This window comes from Carassius gibelio, chromosome B3, assembly GCF_023724105.1.
Source record: "Carassius gibelio isolate Cgi1373 ecotype wild population from Czech Republic chromosome B3, carGib1.2-hapl.c, whole genome shotgun sequence".
In the NCBI taxonomy this organism is placed as follows: Eukaryota; Metazoa; Chordata; class Actinopteri; order Cypriniformes; family Cyprinidae; genus Carassius; species Carassius gibelio.
Window position 1 is genome coordinate 28,492,071 of NC_068398.1, and position 20,603 is coordinate 28,512,673.

The 20,603-nt window shown below is 37.1% G+C and overlaps 1 protein-coding gene, 1 non-coding gene and 1 pseudogene across 2 annotated transcripts; all 3 read right to left on the reverse strand.

The window, feature by feature from the left end:
* Nucleotides 1-8: 8 nt before the first annotated feature.
* LOC127952351 (protein KRI1 homolog) lies at nucleotides 9-8,660 on the reverse strand (annotated as a pseudogene).
* Nucleotides 3,199-3,294, reverse strand: LOC127953966 (Z30 small nucleolar RNA). The gene has a single exon (XR_008153392.1). It is a non-coding gene; the product is annotated as a Z30 small nucleolar RNA (small nucleolar RNA).
* Nucleotides 8,661-9,101: 441 nt separating the features above from the next.
* Nucleotides 9,102-20,449, reverse strand: LOC127951980 (low-density lipoprotein receptor-like). The gene is made up of 18 exons (XM_052550157.1): nucleotides 20,219-20,449; nucleotides 16,385-16,507; nucleotides 15,597-15,719; nucleotides 15,136-15,513; nucleotides 14,180-14,302; nucleotides 13,962-14,084; nucleotides 13,752-13,871; nucleotides 13,355-13,480; nucleotides 13,096-13,267; nucleotides 12,776-13,003; nucleotides 12,568-12,686; nucleotides 12,347-12,486; nucleotides 12,103-12,244; nucleotides 11,829-11,972; nucleotides 11,575-11,748; nucleotides 10,687-10,767; nucleotides 10,363-10,526; nucleotides 9,102-10,188 (listed from the first exon to the last, which is right to left on the reverse strand). Exons 1-18 carry the CDS (start codon nucleotides 20,274-20,276, stop codon nucleotides 10,156-10,158), a joined length of 2,571 nt encoding a protein of 856 aa, XP_052406117.1. The 5' UTR covers nucleotides 20,277-20,449; the 3' UTR covers nucleotides 9,102-10,155.
* Nucleotides 20,450-20,603: the final 154 nt, after the last annotated feature.

Sequence of the window (20,603 nt, forward strand, 5' to 3'; positions counted from 1 at the left end):
GCATCGTTCTGTGACATGTCTGCATTAATAATGCTTCTGCAGAAAAATGCAGCACAGCTACATTTCTATGGCATATAGAGGTCAAGCTATATGCCATAAATGGTAAATGGACTGCAGTTATATAGCGCTTTCAACCGACCACATGGCCATCCAAAGCGCTTTACAATTTGCCTCACATTCACCCATTCACTCACTCATTCACACACCGACTGCGGTGTCAGCCATTCAAGGCGCCATCCAGCTCGTCGGGAGCAGTTGGGGTTAGGTGTCTTGCTCAAGGACACCTCGACACTTGGTCAGGTGCAGCCGGTGCAGCAAACCTTCCGGTTTGTAGACAACCTACATGAACCACTGAGCCACTGCCGCCCAAGCTATATGCCATGACAGAGCATTTTTTTCAAATAGCATTCACCAAAAACAACTCAAAAAAATGAGACAAGCAATATGTTATAGTTGACATGCTTCACCGTATACAATAAATGACAGATGTATACAACAAAAAACAGATCTCTAAACAAGCTAAAGCAGTGGCGGAATGCAGAAAAAAAATATAAATATGAATAACAAAACTTAAATATTTTATATTTAGTTACAGTCAATGCATTTTAACTGGACATCAAAACAGAAACATGAAGGCTACATTTTAATTAACAGTTTTGCTTTATATGTTAGGTATTATTCAGTGCTCAACAATATTTTTTTTAATCCAAGCAATAATGCCCTAGTCTCCAAATTACCAATATTTTATTTTCAGCAGTGCTTTTTAGTTTTGTTCCCAGAAATATTTTTATTTTTATTAAATATCTCATTCATCTACAGCTATAATATACCTCCATACACGGCATACAATGCAGAACATTATGCTTAACGTTATAACGCATTTTTATTGATGCTTTATTTTTACACATTCTACAAAACCTGTTAAAACAAAAAGAACTGCGAATCATAATTTAGTCGCTCTATTAGCTGTTAATGTATATAGTCTAGTACAAAATATTATAGATAATATTACAGACTGCTGTTGAGCAAACCTGAAAAACATTATCTCAAAACAAACATACATGCACGATTTACTGATTTATTCAACTAAATAACTTTTAAAACACTGATCTAAATAACACTTACGAATAAAACACACAACATGGTGTTTTATTGCAGTATATTTCAGAGTAAACAGTCTCACCCAATACATGCGCCGCTTATACGGATTTCAAACTGGCGGCTGTTTGTGAGGCTTTCCAGAAACGCGCCTGAATCAAAATCAGCTTCAGTACTTCAAGCTCTCGTTTTCACCCTCCTTAAAAAGGCAAGATGTTTTAATAAATTACATGATACATAAAATCCACTTGTTCTTCTAATATATTGAAGGTAATTTTAAATAGACGATAAATCTACTGTCAGGCAACTATTCGAGATACCTAAACCGAGCTAGTCAACACGTCAAAACCAAAACCATATCGTGCAGTGTTGGCAAGTGCTACTTTCCTCTAAATTTGTTATATTTTAAAAGTGAGTCAACCATATGACAACCATATAGTGTTTTTCATTTCCCGGAGCAGAGTGGTCAACACATAATATGAAAAGGAATTTGAAAGAAGTGTCTTTATTTCTACTACAACTCTTCTTTATATTTTTTTAAGAACACAGATAAAGTTCATATTCATGAAACAATGGTGAACCAGAAATCTTCAAGATTCAAGCCATGTAATAGAAAATGAGAAAGCTATTATTTCATGGTTACTGAAAAAAAACATGCCAAACACAAACTCTAAATGGCTTACTTGAAGCATCACTGCTTGCTCTTTTTCTCCTGCTTTTCCCTTTTCTCCCACTCTTTCCTCTTCTGTCTGTACAGCTCTCTCTATTGTGTGTCTTTGGATTAAGCCCGTAGGCTTGGAGTCTCTGTCTGCTGAACTCTCTTCCAGCCATCTTCACTGTCATGGATCGGGAAAGTAGGTGTCCACCTCGGCGCCTCGCTTTCTTTTGAAGCCAACAAGGTTTGTCAGTCCTTTCCTTGCGCAGCAAGATTCTTAGGAACCAGGATCTCCCCATCATTCTCCCGTTCTTCCTGTACAGCGATGTCTTTGAGCTCCTGGGGGTCTGTTTGGTCTAAGCCGTCAACTGCAGCGCTTTCAGATGCATCTTCTGTCCGATCTCTCTTCTCCACAATGATCTCAGACCTCTTTAGACGATCCCTTCTCTTCTTACCCACTTTCCCCTTGAGCTCCTTCTGCTCCTCACTTTCGTTCTGGTGTAAAGTAGCACAAACACAGTAAAACACTCGCACTCATGATGGGGAGGTGAGCGTGGTTCTTGAAAAAGCTCGGTCTCGTTTGTGTGAGGTTTATATGTTTATAACTCGTGTCATGAACACGATGTTGAAATGAATACTCACTTGTGATAGAAAAACACAAACTCTTTTTATTCCGTGCTTTGATCTGGCAGTTCTTCACATCACATAGCTCCTCCCTCTCGGACCTAAACAAGGAAAAATGAAGCAAGCCTCATAAAAAAATCATTCCAGACCCGTGGGGGAAAAATTAGTTTATTTAGCTAAAAAACAGATAATATCATTAAACATTATAACTATATATTCCAACACTTCTCTATAGTTCCCGGCTAACACATATCCTTCACAAGAACCGCTGTGTGGTACCTGTACATGAAGGTCTTCCTCAACAAGCACCAGTGGTTTAACTCACTTTCATCTGCTTTCAGGATCTATGGAAAGACGTTTAGGTGAGAATAACATGGAAACAATAAATTAATTTATTAATAATAAAAAAAATACAATAAAATACTAATAAATATATCACAGAAAATAATACATGATAGATTATTTACGTTAAATCATTCAAAATTCTAGGGATGCACCAATCGTGGCTTATACAACTAATAATTATTTTTATGTTTATGACCTATACGAATAATGGACAGAATAAAAAAATAAAAAGATATACTAATAATAACTACTGATTAAATATTTGGGGTCAGTTTTTTATGTTTTTGAAAGTCGTCACTTATGCTTAGATGATTTCTTTGATCAAATATCAGAATATTGATCTCATATACTTGGCATCCCTATAAAATCCACATAAACCTCCAGCATCACCACTGAAAGATTTACACAGCTTTCAAATGCTCTCTGATCTAAATGTGACAAAATGCTAATGTACAGCGGTAATTTCCAGTGCAGATCTGCTCAGAGAGAAGATTACTGTCCTCAGATCCTCGTCAGAGTTACTCCCAAAGGAACAGCAATACCAGGTCAGACACAATCACTCATCAGCACAGAACTCAGAGTCAGTCATCATCCAGACACATGACGGTCACTCGTAGCTCCTCACCTCATCAGTGGTCAGACCAAAGTCATTTGGTACAACTTCTCTACAGCAAAATCTGCAAGTCAAGTAATCCACATAATCCAGTTCATAGTACTCGTCCAGATACTGCTCAGAGGTTTTCTCCTCTGGAAACATGACCAGAATGGACAGAAGATTATAGATAAATACAGCAGTGTAAATGTGGGCGGAGTTTCCTTCTTGACTGACCAATGACAGATAGAGGGAGTGTCTAAAAACTTTAATAAACCTCCAGTACTCACTTGGATCAAAGACTGGCTTGTTTTTGGTGATGATCTCTGCAAAGTGGGATTTCTTCCTCTTCCTTCTCATTAGAGGGGCGTCCTCTTTGGTCTTCTTTTTCTTCTCCTGTCTCTCTTTCTTTCTCTTCTTTTTAGAAACGTGCTGTTGACTTGGGTCATAGTCAGCATCCATCTACCCAAGAGACTTCAGGTGTGAACACAGTAGTCCTGTGCTGCTTCTGTAGTGCAGCACTATCTGGACAATTCTGTCATTAATTACTCACCTTCTTTTCTGTAGTAATAGTACTTTGTTTCTGGACGTCGATCGTGGTAATATCCTTGCTGTTTATGCAGGGACAGAAAGCTCTTGGAATTCATCAAAAAGACCTTACTTTGTGTTCGGAAAATGAACGAAGGTCTTATAGGTTTCGACAACATGAGCGTGAGGAATTAATGAGAGAAATATAATTTTTGGGTGAACCAGCCCTTTATGAATGAGAAGCGGTCTTACTATAAATTCAGGATCCTCAAAGTCGGCCTCATAGTCTTCCTCTGCAGCATAATCTTCCTCATCTCCATACTCTTCCTCATTTTCCTCATTACTGCCCCATGTGTCCCAGTTCCAGTTTTCTAACACAACATATTTATATCACAAAACTTTGGGTTTTTGGTAGGAGTTGCAAATGTTTTCCTTAGATGTCCTTAGTCTTCAAATATTTTCAATAGTCTTCAGTGTTTTACAGTGAAATCGTTAAATCCTATTCTAATTTAAAAGAACTGTCTTCTTTTTTATATATATTTGTAAAATGTAATGTATTCCTGTGATGCCAAAGCTGAATAAAAGTATTTAAATATTTAAAAAAAGTGTAGATGGAGATCCATCCAAGAGACACAATGCTAACTGCTAAAACATCGTCATCATCAAACTGTGGTTTCTCGTTCTCTCCATAGTATTCATCCCCAAAGAACTTGTGTAAATGAGAATGAAGAAAGGTGCATATCAAACAGGTAAGCATCAAACAGGTAAAAAGCAATTATTTAATCAGAAGCTGTGACTGAGGTTTAGTTCCTACAGTCACTGGTGGGATATCTCTTATTTCACACCCACCTGCATGAGTTGCTGGTGTTGCTGGGGGTCAAAGTCTCCCTCCAGGTCGACATCATTGAAGGCCAGCTTCTCATTTCCTGTCAGCTCCTGCAGTTTCTTCAGTTTGTCCATGATATCTGACCGCTTCAGGTTTTTCAGTTCCTTCAGCCTCTGTTTCTTCTACTCCTTCTCCTGGGAGACACGTTAGGGATATGAATTAAACAAATCTGAATCTCAATCCTCTTGAAGGTTCCTTAGTTCACCCAAAATTGAATCTTTACTGATGCTGTTTGGTCACGTTAAGTGTGAAAACAAATACGTTTTACATTTATTCATTTAGCTGACGCTTTTATCCAAAGCAACTTACAATTGCTATATATGTCAGAGGTCGCACGCCTCTGGTTAAGTGTCTTGCTCAGAGACACTCTCCCAGTGGATTCAAACCAGGGTCTCCCACACAGACGTGTGTCTTATCCACTGCGCTAACACCACCCCATTCTTTTTTTTTTTAAAGAATGAATACCTTTATTCAGCAAGGACACATTAAATTGATCAAAAGTGACAATTAAAGAATTTTATATTGTTACAAAAGATGTCTATTTCATATCAATGCTGCTCTTTTCAACTTTCTATTCATCAAAGAATCCTGAAAAGCAGTGAGATTAGTTTACCTTTTTCTTCCTCTCTTTCACTTTCTCCCTCTTCCTCTTTCTTCTGTCATCTTTGCTCCGGACAGATGTGGCGATGTTGCGAGGATATGTTTTGATCTGTGGAGGAACAGCAGTTTGATGGGTAATAATGATTAAAAAAAGAGCTTTGCTCTTCACTGAAGAAACTCAGGCTGCTGTATAACAAAGTTGTTAATGACAAATCACCTTTTACTTTTCCAGCATCAGGCTCCTCAAAGCGGAAGTTGTTATGCCTCTCAAAGTCTTCCTGTTTACACAGGAATGATTCTCCTTCTTCCTCCGAGTCATCCACCTCATCCTGCATCAGCTCCTTACAGGTGGGGATCCTAAAAGCATCGACAGACACAGAGATACAAAAGTTTGGGGACGGTAAGATTTCAGATAGCAGCACACCAGCGTATTATAATGATTTCTGAAGGATCATGTGACACTGAAGACTGGAGTAATGATACACATTCAAATATCTATTTATATTCATGTGTGTTCATCACTTGCTGTAATACTACAGACAAACCCCACCTATCTTCTTCATCCTCCTCCAGGCAGTCCTTGTTGAGCACGTAATCTCGCAGGAAAGACTCTCTCTCGTCTAGCTCGGGGATGTTCCAGTAGTCACGCAGGTATTTCTAGATCAGAAAAGAGCAAGAGTCAGGAAGGCCTTTAGTTATCCATTAAATATCTTAAAACCGAAGTAAAACCCTGACCATTTCCTTAACTTCCTCCTCGCCCTCCAGCTCCGCCTGACCCTTCAGCCACTCCACATAGTCGGCTTCCTCGTTGTCCTTCAGAGAGCAGGAATAGACAAGCACAAAGAAAAGGTTTGATGTGTGGAGAAACATTTTAAATGAAAACCGAGTCCAATTTTTTTGTATCATTTGTATGATTTGATCAAATAATTAGTGCTGTCAAACCATTCATCACATCCAAAGTAAAGTAATTTGTTTACATAGTATATATACATGTGTGTGTACTGTGTGTGTGTGTGTGTGTGTGTGTGTGTGTGTGTGTGTGTGTGTGTGTGTGTGTGTGTGTATATATATATATATATATATATATATATATATATATATATATATATATATATATATATATATATATATATATATATATATATATATATGAAGAGTTCAGATGCAAAAAAGTGCCATCTGAAATTTTCATCTAAAATTAGGATTTTTATCAGGCTCCTATATTTATGTTCAGTTATTTAACTTTAAAAGTCTGGAAAAGGACCTGCACATTGCAATTTAAAACCTAAGCATAGGAGCTTGATAAAACTCCTAGTTTTAAATGAAAAGTTCAGATGGCACGTCGTGGAGAGGCGGGGTTCAGTCAGACGGTCAGACCACTAGAGGGCAGAATATCGTGTAAAATAATGAAAAAAAAATAATTCGTCTGAAATTGGTTTTGATCTCGTTAAAATTATTATTATTGATAATAATAAAAACAAATAAATAAATAATAAGAACAATAAAAACAAATGAATTATAATGTAATAGTGATAATATAATAGTTAAAATAATATAATAACTATATTGAAATAATTAATTATTGTGTAAAACTAGATTATAATATGAATTTATAAGCAATCAATTATATATAATGTTAATTAATCCTATACACATCCTATAATATTATTAATAACAATACCCAAATATCTGTCCTCCTCTCGGTGGCCCCTGCTCTGGCCCCTCTGTCTGACTCAAGGTGCACTAACGGCAGACTACAGAGAAAGGTAAACAATCCCCTTTCCTACATATAGGCATGGCAGGAGGCCAAGTTACATGACAAAACAGAAGTAGCTCAGAGTTCAGCTTTCACCTCTTATTCACTGCTCTGATGTTTTCCGTCACAGTTCAGTGTTGATTAGGCTCTGACCTCCTTTCTTGAACTTGACAGTTAAGACTAAGAGGAAGAAAAAGTTGTAAACACAGAAGTAGAATACAGAATAAAGTGGAGCAGAGGAAACAAAGAGTAGAATCCTCCTTTTCACATACTGTAATTACAGGTCAATAATGATGTTTATTTTTATTAGTGTGTGTGTGTGTGTATAGATATTATTGTGTTTCTTTGTCTTCTACACTTAATGATGAGCTGTGTAAATGATAGAATGATGGTAGAAGTGTATTTTACCACCAAACCCAACAGTCATCACTGTGGCAAGCACAGTCACAAAGCAAACACGCCACACAAACATTGTGCAGAGACAGAGTGTCCAGGTATCTGAGGCTAATCATTAGAGATGTCAGAAAATAGGATTTCTGGGAGATTACGAGAGATAAAACGATTACGGGCTGTTCTGGACACATTGTGATGTACAACAGTTTTTTAGCAAAAAAAAAAAAAAAAACTAAGCCAAATAAGACACAGATCCAGAACAGTTGAATTTGATGGCCATAAAATATAAAGGGCAAAAGCAGTACAACACAACGGTTTTGCTGAGACATACACTAAAGTAAAAACAAAGTAAAAAAGGTTTGGGGTCAGTAAGAATTTAGAAATGAATGCTCTTCTTTTCAGCAAAGACACATCAAATAGATAAAATAATAATAACTTCACAAAATATAAATTTTGTTTGTTTACTTTCCATTGATCACAAATTCAGAAAAAAGAATTCATGAATTCCTCAAAAATATTAAGCAGCACGACTGCTTTTGATTTGTGATAATATTAATCAGAAATGTTTCTTGAGCTGCAAATCAGCACATTAGAATAATTTCTGAAGGAAAATGTGACACTAAATGGGCCGATATTTTCAAATGCATTCAAATAGAAAACTATTATTGTTAATTGTAATAATATTTCACAATATTACAGTTTTTAACATACTTTTCATCAAATAAATTCAGCAATGGTGATATATTAATATATAATTTTAGATGTAAATACAGTAGACAGATGAGATAATTTGAAAGATTAACACAATGGACGTTTTATCTAACACATAACCCCCAAACAATGCTCACTTTGAACTTTTAAAAGCCTGTAAAAGAAAGCTGCCATACACTCAGATGAAATCCCGCCCACGTCATTCCACGCCTGGTTTTCTGCTCGCCCCTTCAGTGCCTGAAACATCAGTGGTAACAAAACATGTCAGAGGTGGAGCTGTTTGCCCAGTTGCCTTAGACAAAAACATGTACAGGTCGAAGAGGTCCACCCACCCACCGGCCCCAACTAATCCGTTTTCCCAGGATGTGGGTATATCATGGTGTCCCGAGGGGCAAGTGTGCCTGAAAACTGAGCTTTTCCTAGAATTCCCTTTCCTGGAAATCACCTCTTTTCCTGGAATTCCAGAAGTCATGGCTTTACTATCATTCCTTTGTGGTTTTATGGGTCATTATACACCTACCTGAATAATGTACATCCACTAGGAAAGTGGTCTTATTTGTAAGCAGAGACACGTGTAAAATAAGGCCTTTAGGTTCACATTTACAGCTGTCTTTGTGATGTGGGTGTTTTGCAGAAGTGATTGTCAGCCTGGGCCTCATGTGCTCCAGATGAAGGCATACATTCAGCAGATCTCTGGGAAAACGAATTGACCCTTGATCTTCTCATCTGCTGAAATTGATCCTCATAGGGCCGGCGTTTTTTTTTTTTTATAACTTCACTTTACTGAAGCTACGAACAGTTTCATCCTATGCAGCTCTGAAATATTGGATTTTATTGGATTGATTTTGAAGCATAGCCCTGAAAAAGCTGTTTGTCATGACACATTTACATGAAAAACACAACTACAGTAAAGTGAAATCTTCAAATTGTTTATTTCAAGTGAGGTTTACACACAGGCCAAGAGCAATTGTGATTGGCTTCTCAAAAAATGCATCACTAGATTAATTAATGAATCAGAATGTACAGAAACAAATTCTTTACAAATGAACAGTTGACAGAGTACACAGCAAAGGAAGCCAAGTATCACCCAATGATCTAGATTCATAAAATAAATAAAGCATTTCTTTATATACAATACTGCATACTTAAAAATAAAAATGCAACGTATATGCAATATTAAACATATTTACATACATTATTTACACATTCACATCGAGAATGTAAAACAGTTGACACATCACCTTGATTACAACGTTTGTGATAAAACACAGGTTTGTGATAAAATTAAAAATCATAGAAAAATCACTGGAATCATTGGCTCATATAATAAGGAGCTTTAAAATAGCAGTCTTTTTATCGTGAACTTCCAGTTTTAGAAGTAACATTGACCATTTTGCAACAACAATAAGAACTTGATAACCGCAAATGTTGTAAAAAATGGCATAAAATATTAGAAAAACCAACTTTGCACAGCTCATGACGGTAAATGGCTCAGTTTTGCCTAAGTGCCTATGTACCGCATCTTTAATTAAGTTATGAATTAAATTACACAAATGTTCTGGAAAAATAGCATGCAGTGGTTTAAAAATATACATACAATATTTACAATAACTTATCGTAGAAATCTCATGAGAATAAAATCTTGAAAAACTTTCATTTTAAGTGCTATTAAAATATACCTTTATTCATTTTTTTTTTTTTTTTTTTTTGCATAATTGATATAATGTGAAATACTAAGCAGCCTTGATAGCTGAGGTCGTTGTTGTCTGAGGTTTCTTTGTTTTTTTTTTTTTTTTTGTGGATTGGCTCTGGATTTTTTTCGTGCATCAGATGGCTTGTGTGAAAAGGCAGTTTGTATCTCCACTGTCCCTCAACTGTTGTTTTACTGCAGAACTGACCTCCAAGAAGGAAAGACATCAAATATGGCTCTTATTTTGAAACATCAGTTTTGGCATGGACTTTTGGCATTACATTTCATCATCGATACTCACAACCTGTCTCTGTGAAAGCAAAATAAGACCATCATTATTAGACAGTAATATAGCCGACAGTAGTCTGAGTAGGCTTATTAGTAAACCGATAAAGTTAACAATGTTGTAGGACAATAGCAAGTACGGCTAACATAAATATTGTGTTGTGTAGACAGTAATTATTTTTTATAAAGTATATCATACCTGCGGGTACAAAAAGCCATCAGAACTACTGTTTCTGCATAGATGCACCTGGTCCTCTGTGGTCTTTTGATAAACTGGGTTGTCAAAGTGGATGCTGTTGGTATTTTTCTGACGCCACTTTCTCCAGAACAGCACAGCACCACCCACAACCAAACACAGGATTGCTTTAAAAAGAAAAAGAAAAGATCTTTCACTATATCTGTTACATTGAGACTTTGAGTTGTAGTACATAATGCATTAAAATGCTCCCTTTGTTAGTTAATCACAGGCTTTCAGAACACTACACAGTTTTTATATTGCTTGCATCTGCATTGAAGCACTCACCAAGAGGAAGCAAAATGTACAAGGCCAACGGTGTGGAAGATGATGATTGAGACACATCTTTGACATTACTCTGGTGGTCATCTAAAGAGAAATCACAATAACTTGTAAAACAGATCATAAATTTCAATAAAACTGTAATATGAATGGTTCAATGCCTGCCTGGAAATTTTTTGTATGCTTTGAAAAATCCTTAAAGGGTTAGTTGACCAAAAAATTACATTTCTGTCATTAATTACTCGCCCTCATGTCGTTCCAAACCTGTAAGACCTTCATCCATCTTCAAAACACAAATGAAGAAATGTTTTGATGAAATCCGAGAGCTTTCTGACCTTCCATAGACAGCAACATAACTGACACGTTCAAGACCCAGAAAGGTAGTAAAGACAACGCAAAGAAAAAATAATTATTGAATAATTGAATAATTAAATAAATAATTGAAATTGTTGAATAAAATCATTATAAAATCATATGTTTTCTTTGCACACAAAAAGTATTCTTGTCGCTTATGGTTAAGAAAATATTACCACTGTTTAAGCATTGATGTCAAATGGACTATTTTAATGATGTCCTTACTACTTTTCTGGATCTTGAATGTGTCAGTTGCATTGCTGTCTATGAAGCATCAGAAAGCTCTCGGATTTCAACAAAAATATCATAATTTTTGTTCTGAAGATGAACAAAGGCCTTACAGGTTTGGAACAACATTAATCATTTTTAGGTGAACTAACCCTATACTTGGCTGGTTCAGATGAGTTTAACTGGGGTTGGAGCTAAACCCCTGCTCTAAGGTCTTGAGATTTGAGTTTGGGCTTGGGTTTGTCTAATTTACCAAGAAAAGGAGAAAAAAGGGACTGATGGTAATGTCTGGGTGGATAAAGCAAGACATACCTGTCTGGGTGGATAAAGGAAGTTTAGTTGTGCTTTGGGATGGCTTGATTGGAACAGGTTGAGTGGGTTGTTTAGGGATCGAAGGAGCAGGATTTGGTGTTGTCTTTGAAGGTACTTTAGGATGACTAGTTGTAACTATTTCGGGCTTGACAGGAGGTTCTGGTGTGACTACAGCTGCTCGAAATAAAAACACAAATGTTAGATGTAGAAATCAGCAGAAATAACATTAAGTTTAAGCACCAAAACGGACTTGCCTTGAACACATTTCCGCATGTCTCTGGCCAACATCATGTTGTCTGGGCAGGCACAAGTGTATTTGGGTGAGAGTCTATTGATTTGAGGGGCAGCCAGGCACAAGAATTCACAGCCACCGTTGTTGACCCTGCACCAGTTGAATCCTGGAAAGACATTCAGAATAAGTTCAGAACTACACTGAAGACGTTATCCCATTTCGGATGGAAAATCAATTTGCTGAATTGCGACTGGGAAGGTACCATCAAATGTATGACTATATAATGGCCGACATACCAGTCGGTTGCTTGAGGTTGTGGTACAAGACAATGTCCTCTGGGGACGAGAGGTGTTCGGCCACATTCGTGATGTCTCTTCCAGTCACACGATTTGCACTTAGAATTGCATTATTGCTCACATCCGTCCAAAACACTTTCTCCTAAAAATGACGATGGAAAATTCTTGAGAGAGCGTTCCGGTAACCTCTTACAAGGAACAAGGTCTGCCAACAACAAGTTTGAAAGGAGCATGAAAGTGTTACCTCAAAAACAGTGAGACCCAGAGGATGGGCAAGTTTGCCCTGGTCAATGATCAGAGTACGCCGACCATCTCCCTGCACACTGATGCTGGAGAGAGTGTGTAGTTTGGAGTCAACCCAGTACAGGCGCTGGTTCAAAAGGTCTATGCATGGGACAAGACAAGAAAGTGGGTCAGACCAAAGTTACGCTTTGTGGACAGTTATGTAAGCGGACATGTTCATACCAAGGGTTATTCCATTGGGCCAGACAATGTTATCTGTGACTAGGGCATAGCGGTCCCCTCCATTAAGACCACCTCTCTCGATCTTAGCTGGTGTGCCCCAATCAGTCCAGAACATGAAGCTATAATATATCAGAGAAGATTTAACAAAGTTAACCACTTGCCCATGTAGTCTGTCCCTACATTTTAGATCCTCTGGGACTTGACGTACTTCTTAATAGGGTCGACCACAATAGCACGTGGCTTGGCCAGGTTTTCTTTGAAGAGAGTCTTGCGTCTGCTTCCGTCCGCTGTTGCCACAGAGATGGCACCTTTAATGCTGTCTGTCCAGTAGATGTTCCCGTGGATCCAGTCGACAGCAATACCTTCAGGTGCATCTAAATCACTGCCAATCACAACACTGTGTTGGGAGGAGTTATCTGCTGTATCCATTGGTGCTCTGGGAAAGAAAGACGAAATGTGATATCAGGCAGCTCAGTTTGTGTAAGAAACAACTGAGACTCAAGATTGACCACGAGTCCAAAGATTTACCTATATATCTTTTTGAGGGATAAATCCGACCAGTAGATCTCCCTGGAAGCAACATTCATATCCAGCGCCACAACGTTCTTCAGGCGGGGAATAACACGTGTATACTCGCTGCGATCCAGAGTCATCTTCCTGACCTCATGGCGATTGGTGAAAAATAGGTAGGCGATGGTTCCTACAGAACCATTTTGTGAGTAGGAGTTTTATCACTATGCAAGTATGGGAACTGGGAAATGACTACTTGGAAGTTTAAAAGCTTTACCAATAGCTTTGCAAGCCTTGCTGGCTGGGTCCATCTGGTAGCCATCCTCGCACTCACACTTGTAACTACCCATCAGGTTGACGCAGATTTGGCTGCAGGTGTCTGGGTTGGCACACTCATCAATGTCTGAAGAAATCAAACAAATATGTGGGCTTGAAGGAAAATAGTAATTCCGTTGCTTCAGAACGGTGTCTTGTAACACCACTGAATCAGGACAGGCAACAACAGCATGGACTTACTGAACAAACTCTATCCTATTTTCCAGTTCAGAAAAAGCAAATAAGATTAAAGTACAAATTAAATCATTCTTTGAACTGGATCTGCACCAAGGTCTGTGAAATGTACTATGACCAGATTTCCAGATGATTCAGTATGGGAACTAATTTAAATTTCTTACCCTCACAACGTCTCTTGTCCACCAACCAGAAGCCAGTGGGACAGAGGCACTCGTAACCAATCTTTAGGTCATTACAGATATGAGAGCAGCCCCCGTTGTTGTAAAGACACTCGTTAGAATCTGTGAATTAGAAAATCACATATTGTAGCACAGGTTGGTTTTTGACGTTATTTTAAGCAATGCAACTTCTTGAAAGCCATTTTTACTTACCACATTCTCGCAATGGCTCGTCGGACCAATCTCTACAGTCCCGTTTCTTGTTGCAAACGTTTTCCATGCTGATGCATTCACCACTGCGGCATTTAAACCTGTGTGGTGGCTCACAATGAGTTGCTGAAAATCAAAATGGAGAAATTTAAGTTAAACACATCAGAATAACACCCGAAGCATATTGGTTTTGTGTAAAGAGCTCATTTTGTTTGGTTCACCATTCACACAGCCCAGCTCATCACTCAAATCCTTGCAGTCATATACAAGGTTGCACTGCCGGCTGCCATGGATGCAAGATCCGTCACCACATTGGAACTCATCCGGTCGGCATGTGGACACGGCTGGAAAGCAAAAATAGTTTATTATGTCTTTAGGATAAACTAGCTACTGATGCTTTTAAGGTTACATTGTTACAAAGTTAAAAGCGATAACAGAAATCTGCCATGACCGTGACAAGAGTCCAATTTATCAATACATTAGGTTCCATTTCTGTTGTGTAGTGCCACCCATGTGAAATCTCATTGGTCCACAATCCTGCTCCCACTAACTCTACATTAAACTTTTTATATATATATATATATATGTATATATATATATATATTACTTGGAACAAAAAAGGCATTTACAGTAATGCATTTATAATGTAACTCTAAAGGAGTAAGGCATTTCTTTTTTAATGGCTTAAAAGAAGAAATGTGGATTTAGTTTTATTACTATTATTATTATTAATTGTGTACATTTTATCCTTCTATAAAAAATGTGCACTGTGAATTATTATCATTTTAGTCATGGTACTGCCATTCTAGGATGAACAAGTCTTCCTGGTATCCTTGTTTGTACTGTGAAAAGATTATCTGTATTTCTGTCATGACAACTCTCAGAGGGATTGGCATGGTAATGTACACGGCAATGTTAATGTGTTTGGTCTTAACGGAAACACTCCATAGCTGATCTAGACAGGTGGAGCTGGGGAAGGTGGAGGGTTTCTGAAGCACGCTGCATTTGAATGCTGAGTAGCAGCTCATTGGCTGCCGATACAAAAAGAACCAATCAGCTGCGCCATGTGTTAATGATGTCATTATCTCAGATTGAGTCTGACCTATTGAACTGCCCCATCTAGAGTTTCATGACAGAACTTTGTATGTCAGTAGTATCCACAAGTCTTATTTCTTACAGCAGTTTTTCTCATCAGAGCGATCCAAACAATCTTCTCCCCCGTCGCATTTCCAGCTACTGTGTATGCATTCCCCACTGCCGCAATGGAATTCCATAGAGGAGCAGGGGTTTTTGGTAGGTCTAGGCGTCCCTGTACTGCATTTCTGAGGCAATTCGTCTGAGCCATCGGCACAGTCTGCATCTCCATCACAGACCCACAGTCGAGGCACACACTGTGCATTGTTGCACCTGAAGGAGTTGGAGCTACACGTGGTGGGCGGACAGGAGACTTCATCACTGCCATCATCGCAGTCTCTCTCTTCATCACACACAAATGCGGCAGTCACACACTGGCCGCTGCCGCAGCGAAACTCGCCATTCAGACACCGGCGAGGATCTAGAAGTGGTGATGGAGATTTTAGACACACGTACACGCCGGCAGCACCATAAAGATACACATAACTTCAATATATCACTCACCACAGCCTTCCTCATCCGCACTGTTCTCACAGTCCGCTTTGCCATCACACTTCCAACTCTTTGGCACGCACTGGTTTAGTCGCCCGCCACAGCTGAATTCACTGGGTCTGCAGGTCTTGGCCACTGAAAAGACAGGGGAAATTTTTTTTTTTTTAAATTCTGTAGAAAATATGAGTAGCTAGAATAGCTAGGGATGTAGGATATAACAATGAGATACCAGCAAATATCAGTTATGTTTTTTTTATGACAGTTGATATTGGATATTTAATTGTGCAAGATCTTGCTCTGCTTATTTTTTACATTCATATGATCTTTTTACACTGAATTAACCTAGTGATTAACTGATTTTTTTTTAAAAAAAGTAAAAATTTAAACACAAATAAACTAAACACAAACTCGACAGTGTGAATCTCAAAACGAATATCCACTTTTTAAAACGTTCAAAATTATGTTGTGATGCCAAAATTCACTTGTTCCGTTTATGTATTTTTATAAATTAGGTTCAAATTTTATTTATTTTAAACAAAACAGTACAGAATTTTACTCACTGCCTCGTCATTTAGAGAAATTATATTTTGTACATGTGACCACAAAAAATTAAAAATGTAGTTTAAAAGACTTTTGAGAACATTTGTCTCTGCTTCCAGTAGGAGTGTAGAATTGTAATCTATGGATAAACACAGTTAACTACATTTAAATCATTGCACCTAGCATCATTAATGTCACACCAACATTTCTCTCCCCTCTGTTCGGGACAACTGACTTATCTTAGATGGAGGAACACTTACAGCAGGCAGCAGGAAGTTCATCAGTGCCGTCACCACAGTCATCAGTTTCATCACACACCCATCTCGCTGTGATACACTTTCCATTGCCACACTGATACTGCCGTGGTTCACAAGTCAAAGCACCTGTCAGATGGAGACATAAGTGATGCTTGATTAAGTGATGTAGATTGTGTATCACTACACAATCTAGTGCTTACACTGGTAACTGCATTATGATTTACTGACTGCAACATGTATGGACAAAGATGGTCTCAAGTTTTTCCTGCTTTGTAATCTAAAATGGCAGTAAGGGGAGGTCTTCTAGAGCTTAATTAAGGAGGAGGCTAGCTCAACAAATTTAAATATAGCACCACCACCATTTTTTTAATGATGACACAAAGTCATACGCAAACAGAAAGAAACATGACACTGGCTGGATGCAAAAATGGTCGACTTTTAGTTAAAGCAGTAAACTTTTACATTGATAAGATATGTAAAAACATTCTCTGAAACCACACAGCGTCACTCAAATAGAAGTGGAAGAGTCACGTGACGTTCATTAGTTAGTATTCATAGTTGTCAGGGAAATAATGATGTGTTGATAATGGCCTTTTGATGGCATGAGCAGCTCAATGGATCTGGGTCACCTTTTTCTGAAAACAAATGTGGAGGTCGCAAAAGATGCCAATGTAGTGAAATCACTTCGCATAACTTTACGTGGCTTATTACTAAAGTAAAAAAAAAAACATGTATTAAACAAACCATTCATAAATGAATATAACTTACATTATTAGCTAAATATTTTTAATGTTTAAAATGAATCATCTCAAAGTTCATTAGCCTTACCAGGCTGTTGCCATGCAATGTGGCAACTTCACAAATGAATATAGAAAAATATTTACTTTATAGAAACTATTTTACAACATCTTCCAACTTGGCTCATCCAGTCAGGATTCAGAATTGGATCATTCTATCTTATAATGGAAATGTGGACATAAAAGGATTAATGATTACACAAATGTAACATTTAGACAGGTCTTATCAGTATTTAAAGTCAAACCATGCATTGATATAAAAACCGTTTATGACCTTAGGTTGACATCATACATCTCTTGGCTGGCCTTTTTTTTTTTTTCTGGTTTCATCTATTGATTTGAATTTAATGTTTTGCCATGTCTTTTTTAAAGAATCAATTAATAAAAGTTTAAAATAAAAATATTAGCAAACATGGCAAAAAATAAAAAAAATGACAGATGACAGCACACCTGATCTATGTTTGATATTTAATTTTTGGATGATAGTGACAGGCTGAAAGGTGATGTTACTGTTATTTTGAAACTGTAAAATATTTTTAATATTTTATCATTTTTTACATTTTTGAAGTTTGTAAAATTGGTGTAGAAATACAAAAGCAGTGTTTTAATATAAATTAAAGAAAGGGCAAATAAAAAACAAGATAATTAATTAATACTTGGAATAATACATGATAAAATGCATTCCTTTCAAAGATTCAACAAAGAATCACTCAGGCATGATTGTAATAACTTAGGAAATAAATACGGGTCATTTTAGACCCGCTTGTGTAAAACTGGTGGAGAAATACAAAAACTGTGTTTCTATGTAAAGTAATGATAGAATAATAAACAAAATGATTGTGGTAGTAAAAAAACAACACATTTAAAAACTATGTGGAATAATAAACAATATAAATTGTATTATTTCAGAGATTCAGCAAAGCAACACTCATGCATCACTGAAATAACAGGAAATAAATATGGGTCATTTTAGACCCATGTTGTGCATTAGAAGTAGTTGTAGTGACACAAAAACTATTTTTATTCAAAAAGTAAGAGGAAACAAATAAAAATAAGGATTTGTGATGATCAAAAACAAGTTAACTGAAGAATTCTGAATTAAGAAAAAAAATGCATGGGTCACCCATGTTGGGCATCAAGTTAATCAAATAGTTTTGCAAGTTTTTAGTAAAGAGAACTTGAATCATGATGTAGTTAATCAAATCGAAATTGTTACCCTGAATTAGTCAAACGATTTGAACCCACCCAACCCCACCCCCCCACCCAAAAAGAAAATCCTGTATGATCCTGATCTACTTCAAAGTGTCATGTATTGTTCATTGTTTACAGATGCAGCCGAAGATGATGGCCACAGAATGCAACGTGGCTGTTTTTTTTTCCTCCTGGATGTCTCGTGTGTCTTATTATCTAAACAGCCTACTATCAAGACAGCTCAGGGTAGAGAAAGACATGTGGCAGCCAAGCCAAGGATGTTTTGGAAAGTTTATCTGGCTTAGATTATAACATAGATTGCCTAAGAAAATAAAAGGCATTGTAACTGATAAGAAACCTTCAAGAAACCTTCTGGGCTATACAAGAAGGTTATCTTCTCTCATTTAATGAAATATTTGTGGTGTATTGCTCTTGCTTCACAAGAGTCTGCATGACATCATTTACACATGTAGATACCAACAAGAAAACAGAAGCGTATCTTTCTACAGTATACTTTGCACCTTTCTCTTATGTCTTAAAGGTTATCCTATATATAAACCTATTAACCTTGAAATAAAAATGATCTGTCTGATCATAAGAGTCAATCCAGCATATGGGTCTACCCATCAAATCATGTTAAATTAAACAAACCAACAAAGAAATTCAGTTGATGCAAAGTCTGATTTGAAGACTTTTACTTTTGCATTTTTAATTGGTGTTATCACTAACAGCAGTTACTGTAATTAAAACATTGTGGGGTAAACCTGACCTGGTACATATTTTTAAGAGATCACCATATATATATATATAAAATAATTTCACTTCACTGAAGCTAAAGTCAAACTGTGGTTAGTTTTAAACTGAACTATCAGCTTTATTTTAATCAGCACAGTCCGAACAGCTCCATAAACTAATTATTTCCGAGCAGATAGAGATAAGAAGCCTAATTATGTCTACAATTACACCCAAACAATTATGCTAATGAAGACTCAGTTCTCTGTACGTTTTTACTGTGCTTTACTGATTTTTTTCTAGCTATAACTTTTCATCTATACTAATGTCTACCAATCCAGCAAGAAGAAAATAAGTTTGCATGTGAAGCCAGTTCTTCATGCCTTGGGTCTACGGTCCCTGTGACATCATACACTGCAAATGATTTAGAACTTCTGGGAAAGGCATGTGTGCCAAAATACTGTGGAATGAGGCCCCTATAGCAGACACATGGACAGTATAAACACATGTGGTTACTGTAAGGCAATACTATGATTTCTCCAGCTTAGTGAGGTTGGAGAATTCATTCATGTCGAGCAAAACAGAAGCGAACGATGCAAACTGAGTTCTGTAGAAAGCAATCACAGCTTTGAAATACAACATTTAGCATCGTCATAAATGCATATGCAGAATAAAATAATCACTATATATTTTGTAGGAGCCAAAAAGCAGGGAGGAATTAAGTTAACTACATTAATGCATAAAGGGAAATACCTATTGTGTTGTGCAATCATGTATTAATGCAGAATATACATAAACATACACCGCCTATATATATATATATATATATATATATATATATATATATATATATATATATATATATATATATTTTTTTTTTTTTTTTTTTTGATAGATTCATCTTTGCAGATTAACCACCTTATAAATTACAATATCACTCACAACTCGGAAATAAATGAGTGAATGTCATCTGAACGTCACTTAACACGTGTAGGACACTGAAAACAATCTCTACGAGTTAACATGCATTCACGTGCTAAACGAATTATGTTTAAAAATATTCAATTAATCCCTATTTTTAAAGATCCCTAAATATAAAGTCAGCTTGTTTACTCACCTGTATGAACAGGACTGAAGAAAGTGACCGCCAGTAAAAGTATTAATGAGCTCTCCATTGTCTCTCAATGAGCTGGTTAAAGCCCCTCGCTTTTCTATTTAATGTGTTGGCTAAGTTTTTATTGTGGGTGTTTGTATTAAATAAATAGCTCTGACGGAGCAGATGGACTCGTGTACAGGTGAAGCTGTGGGGAAATGTATGTTTGTGAAGCGGTGGACCTAGATATGATGGTTGAACTTGAACCATTCGAATTTGAATGGGTGAGTAGAAGTGGCGTGCACTGGGCGGGGGGAGAGGAGGGGGGTTGGGTTAAAGTTCATCTCGTAACGTTGCTTATCCCCTTCCCCCTCTCCCCGGAGGTCTGTGCACGCCACTGGAGCGTAGA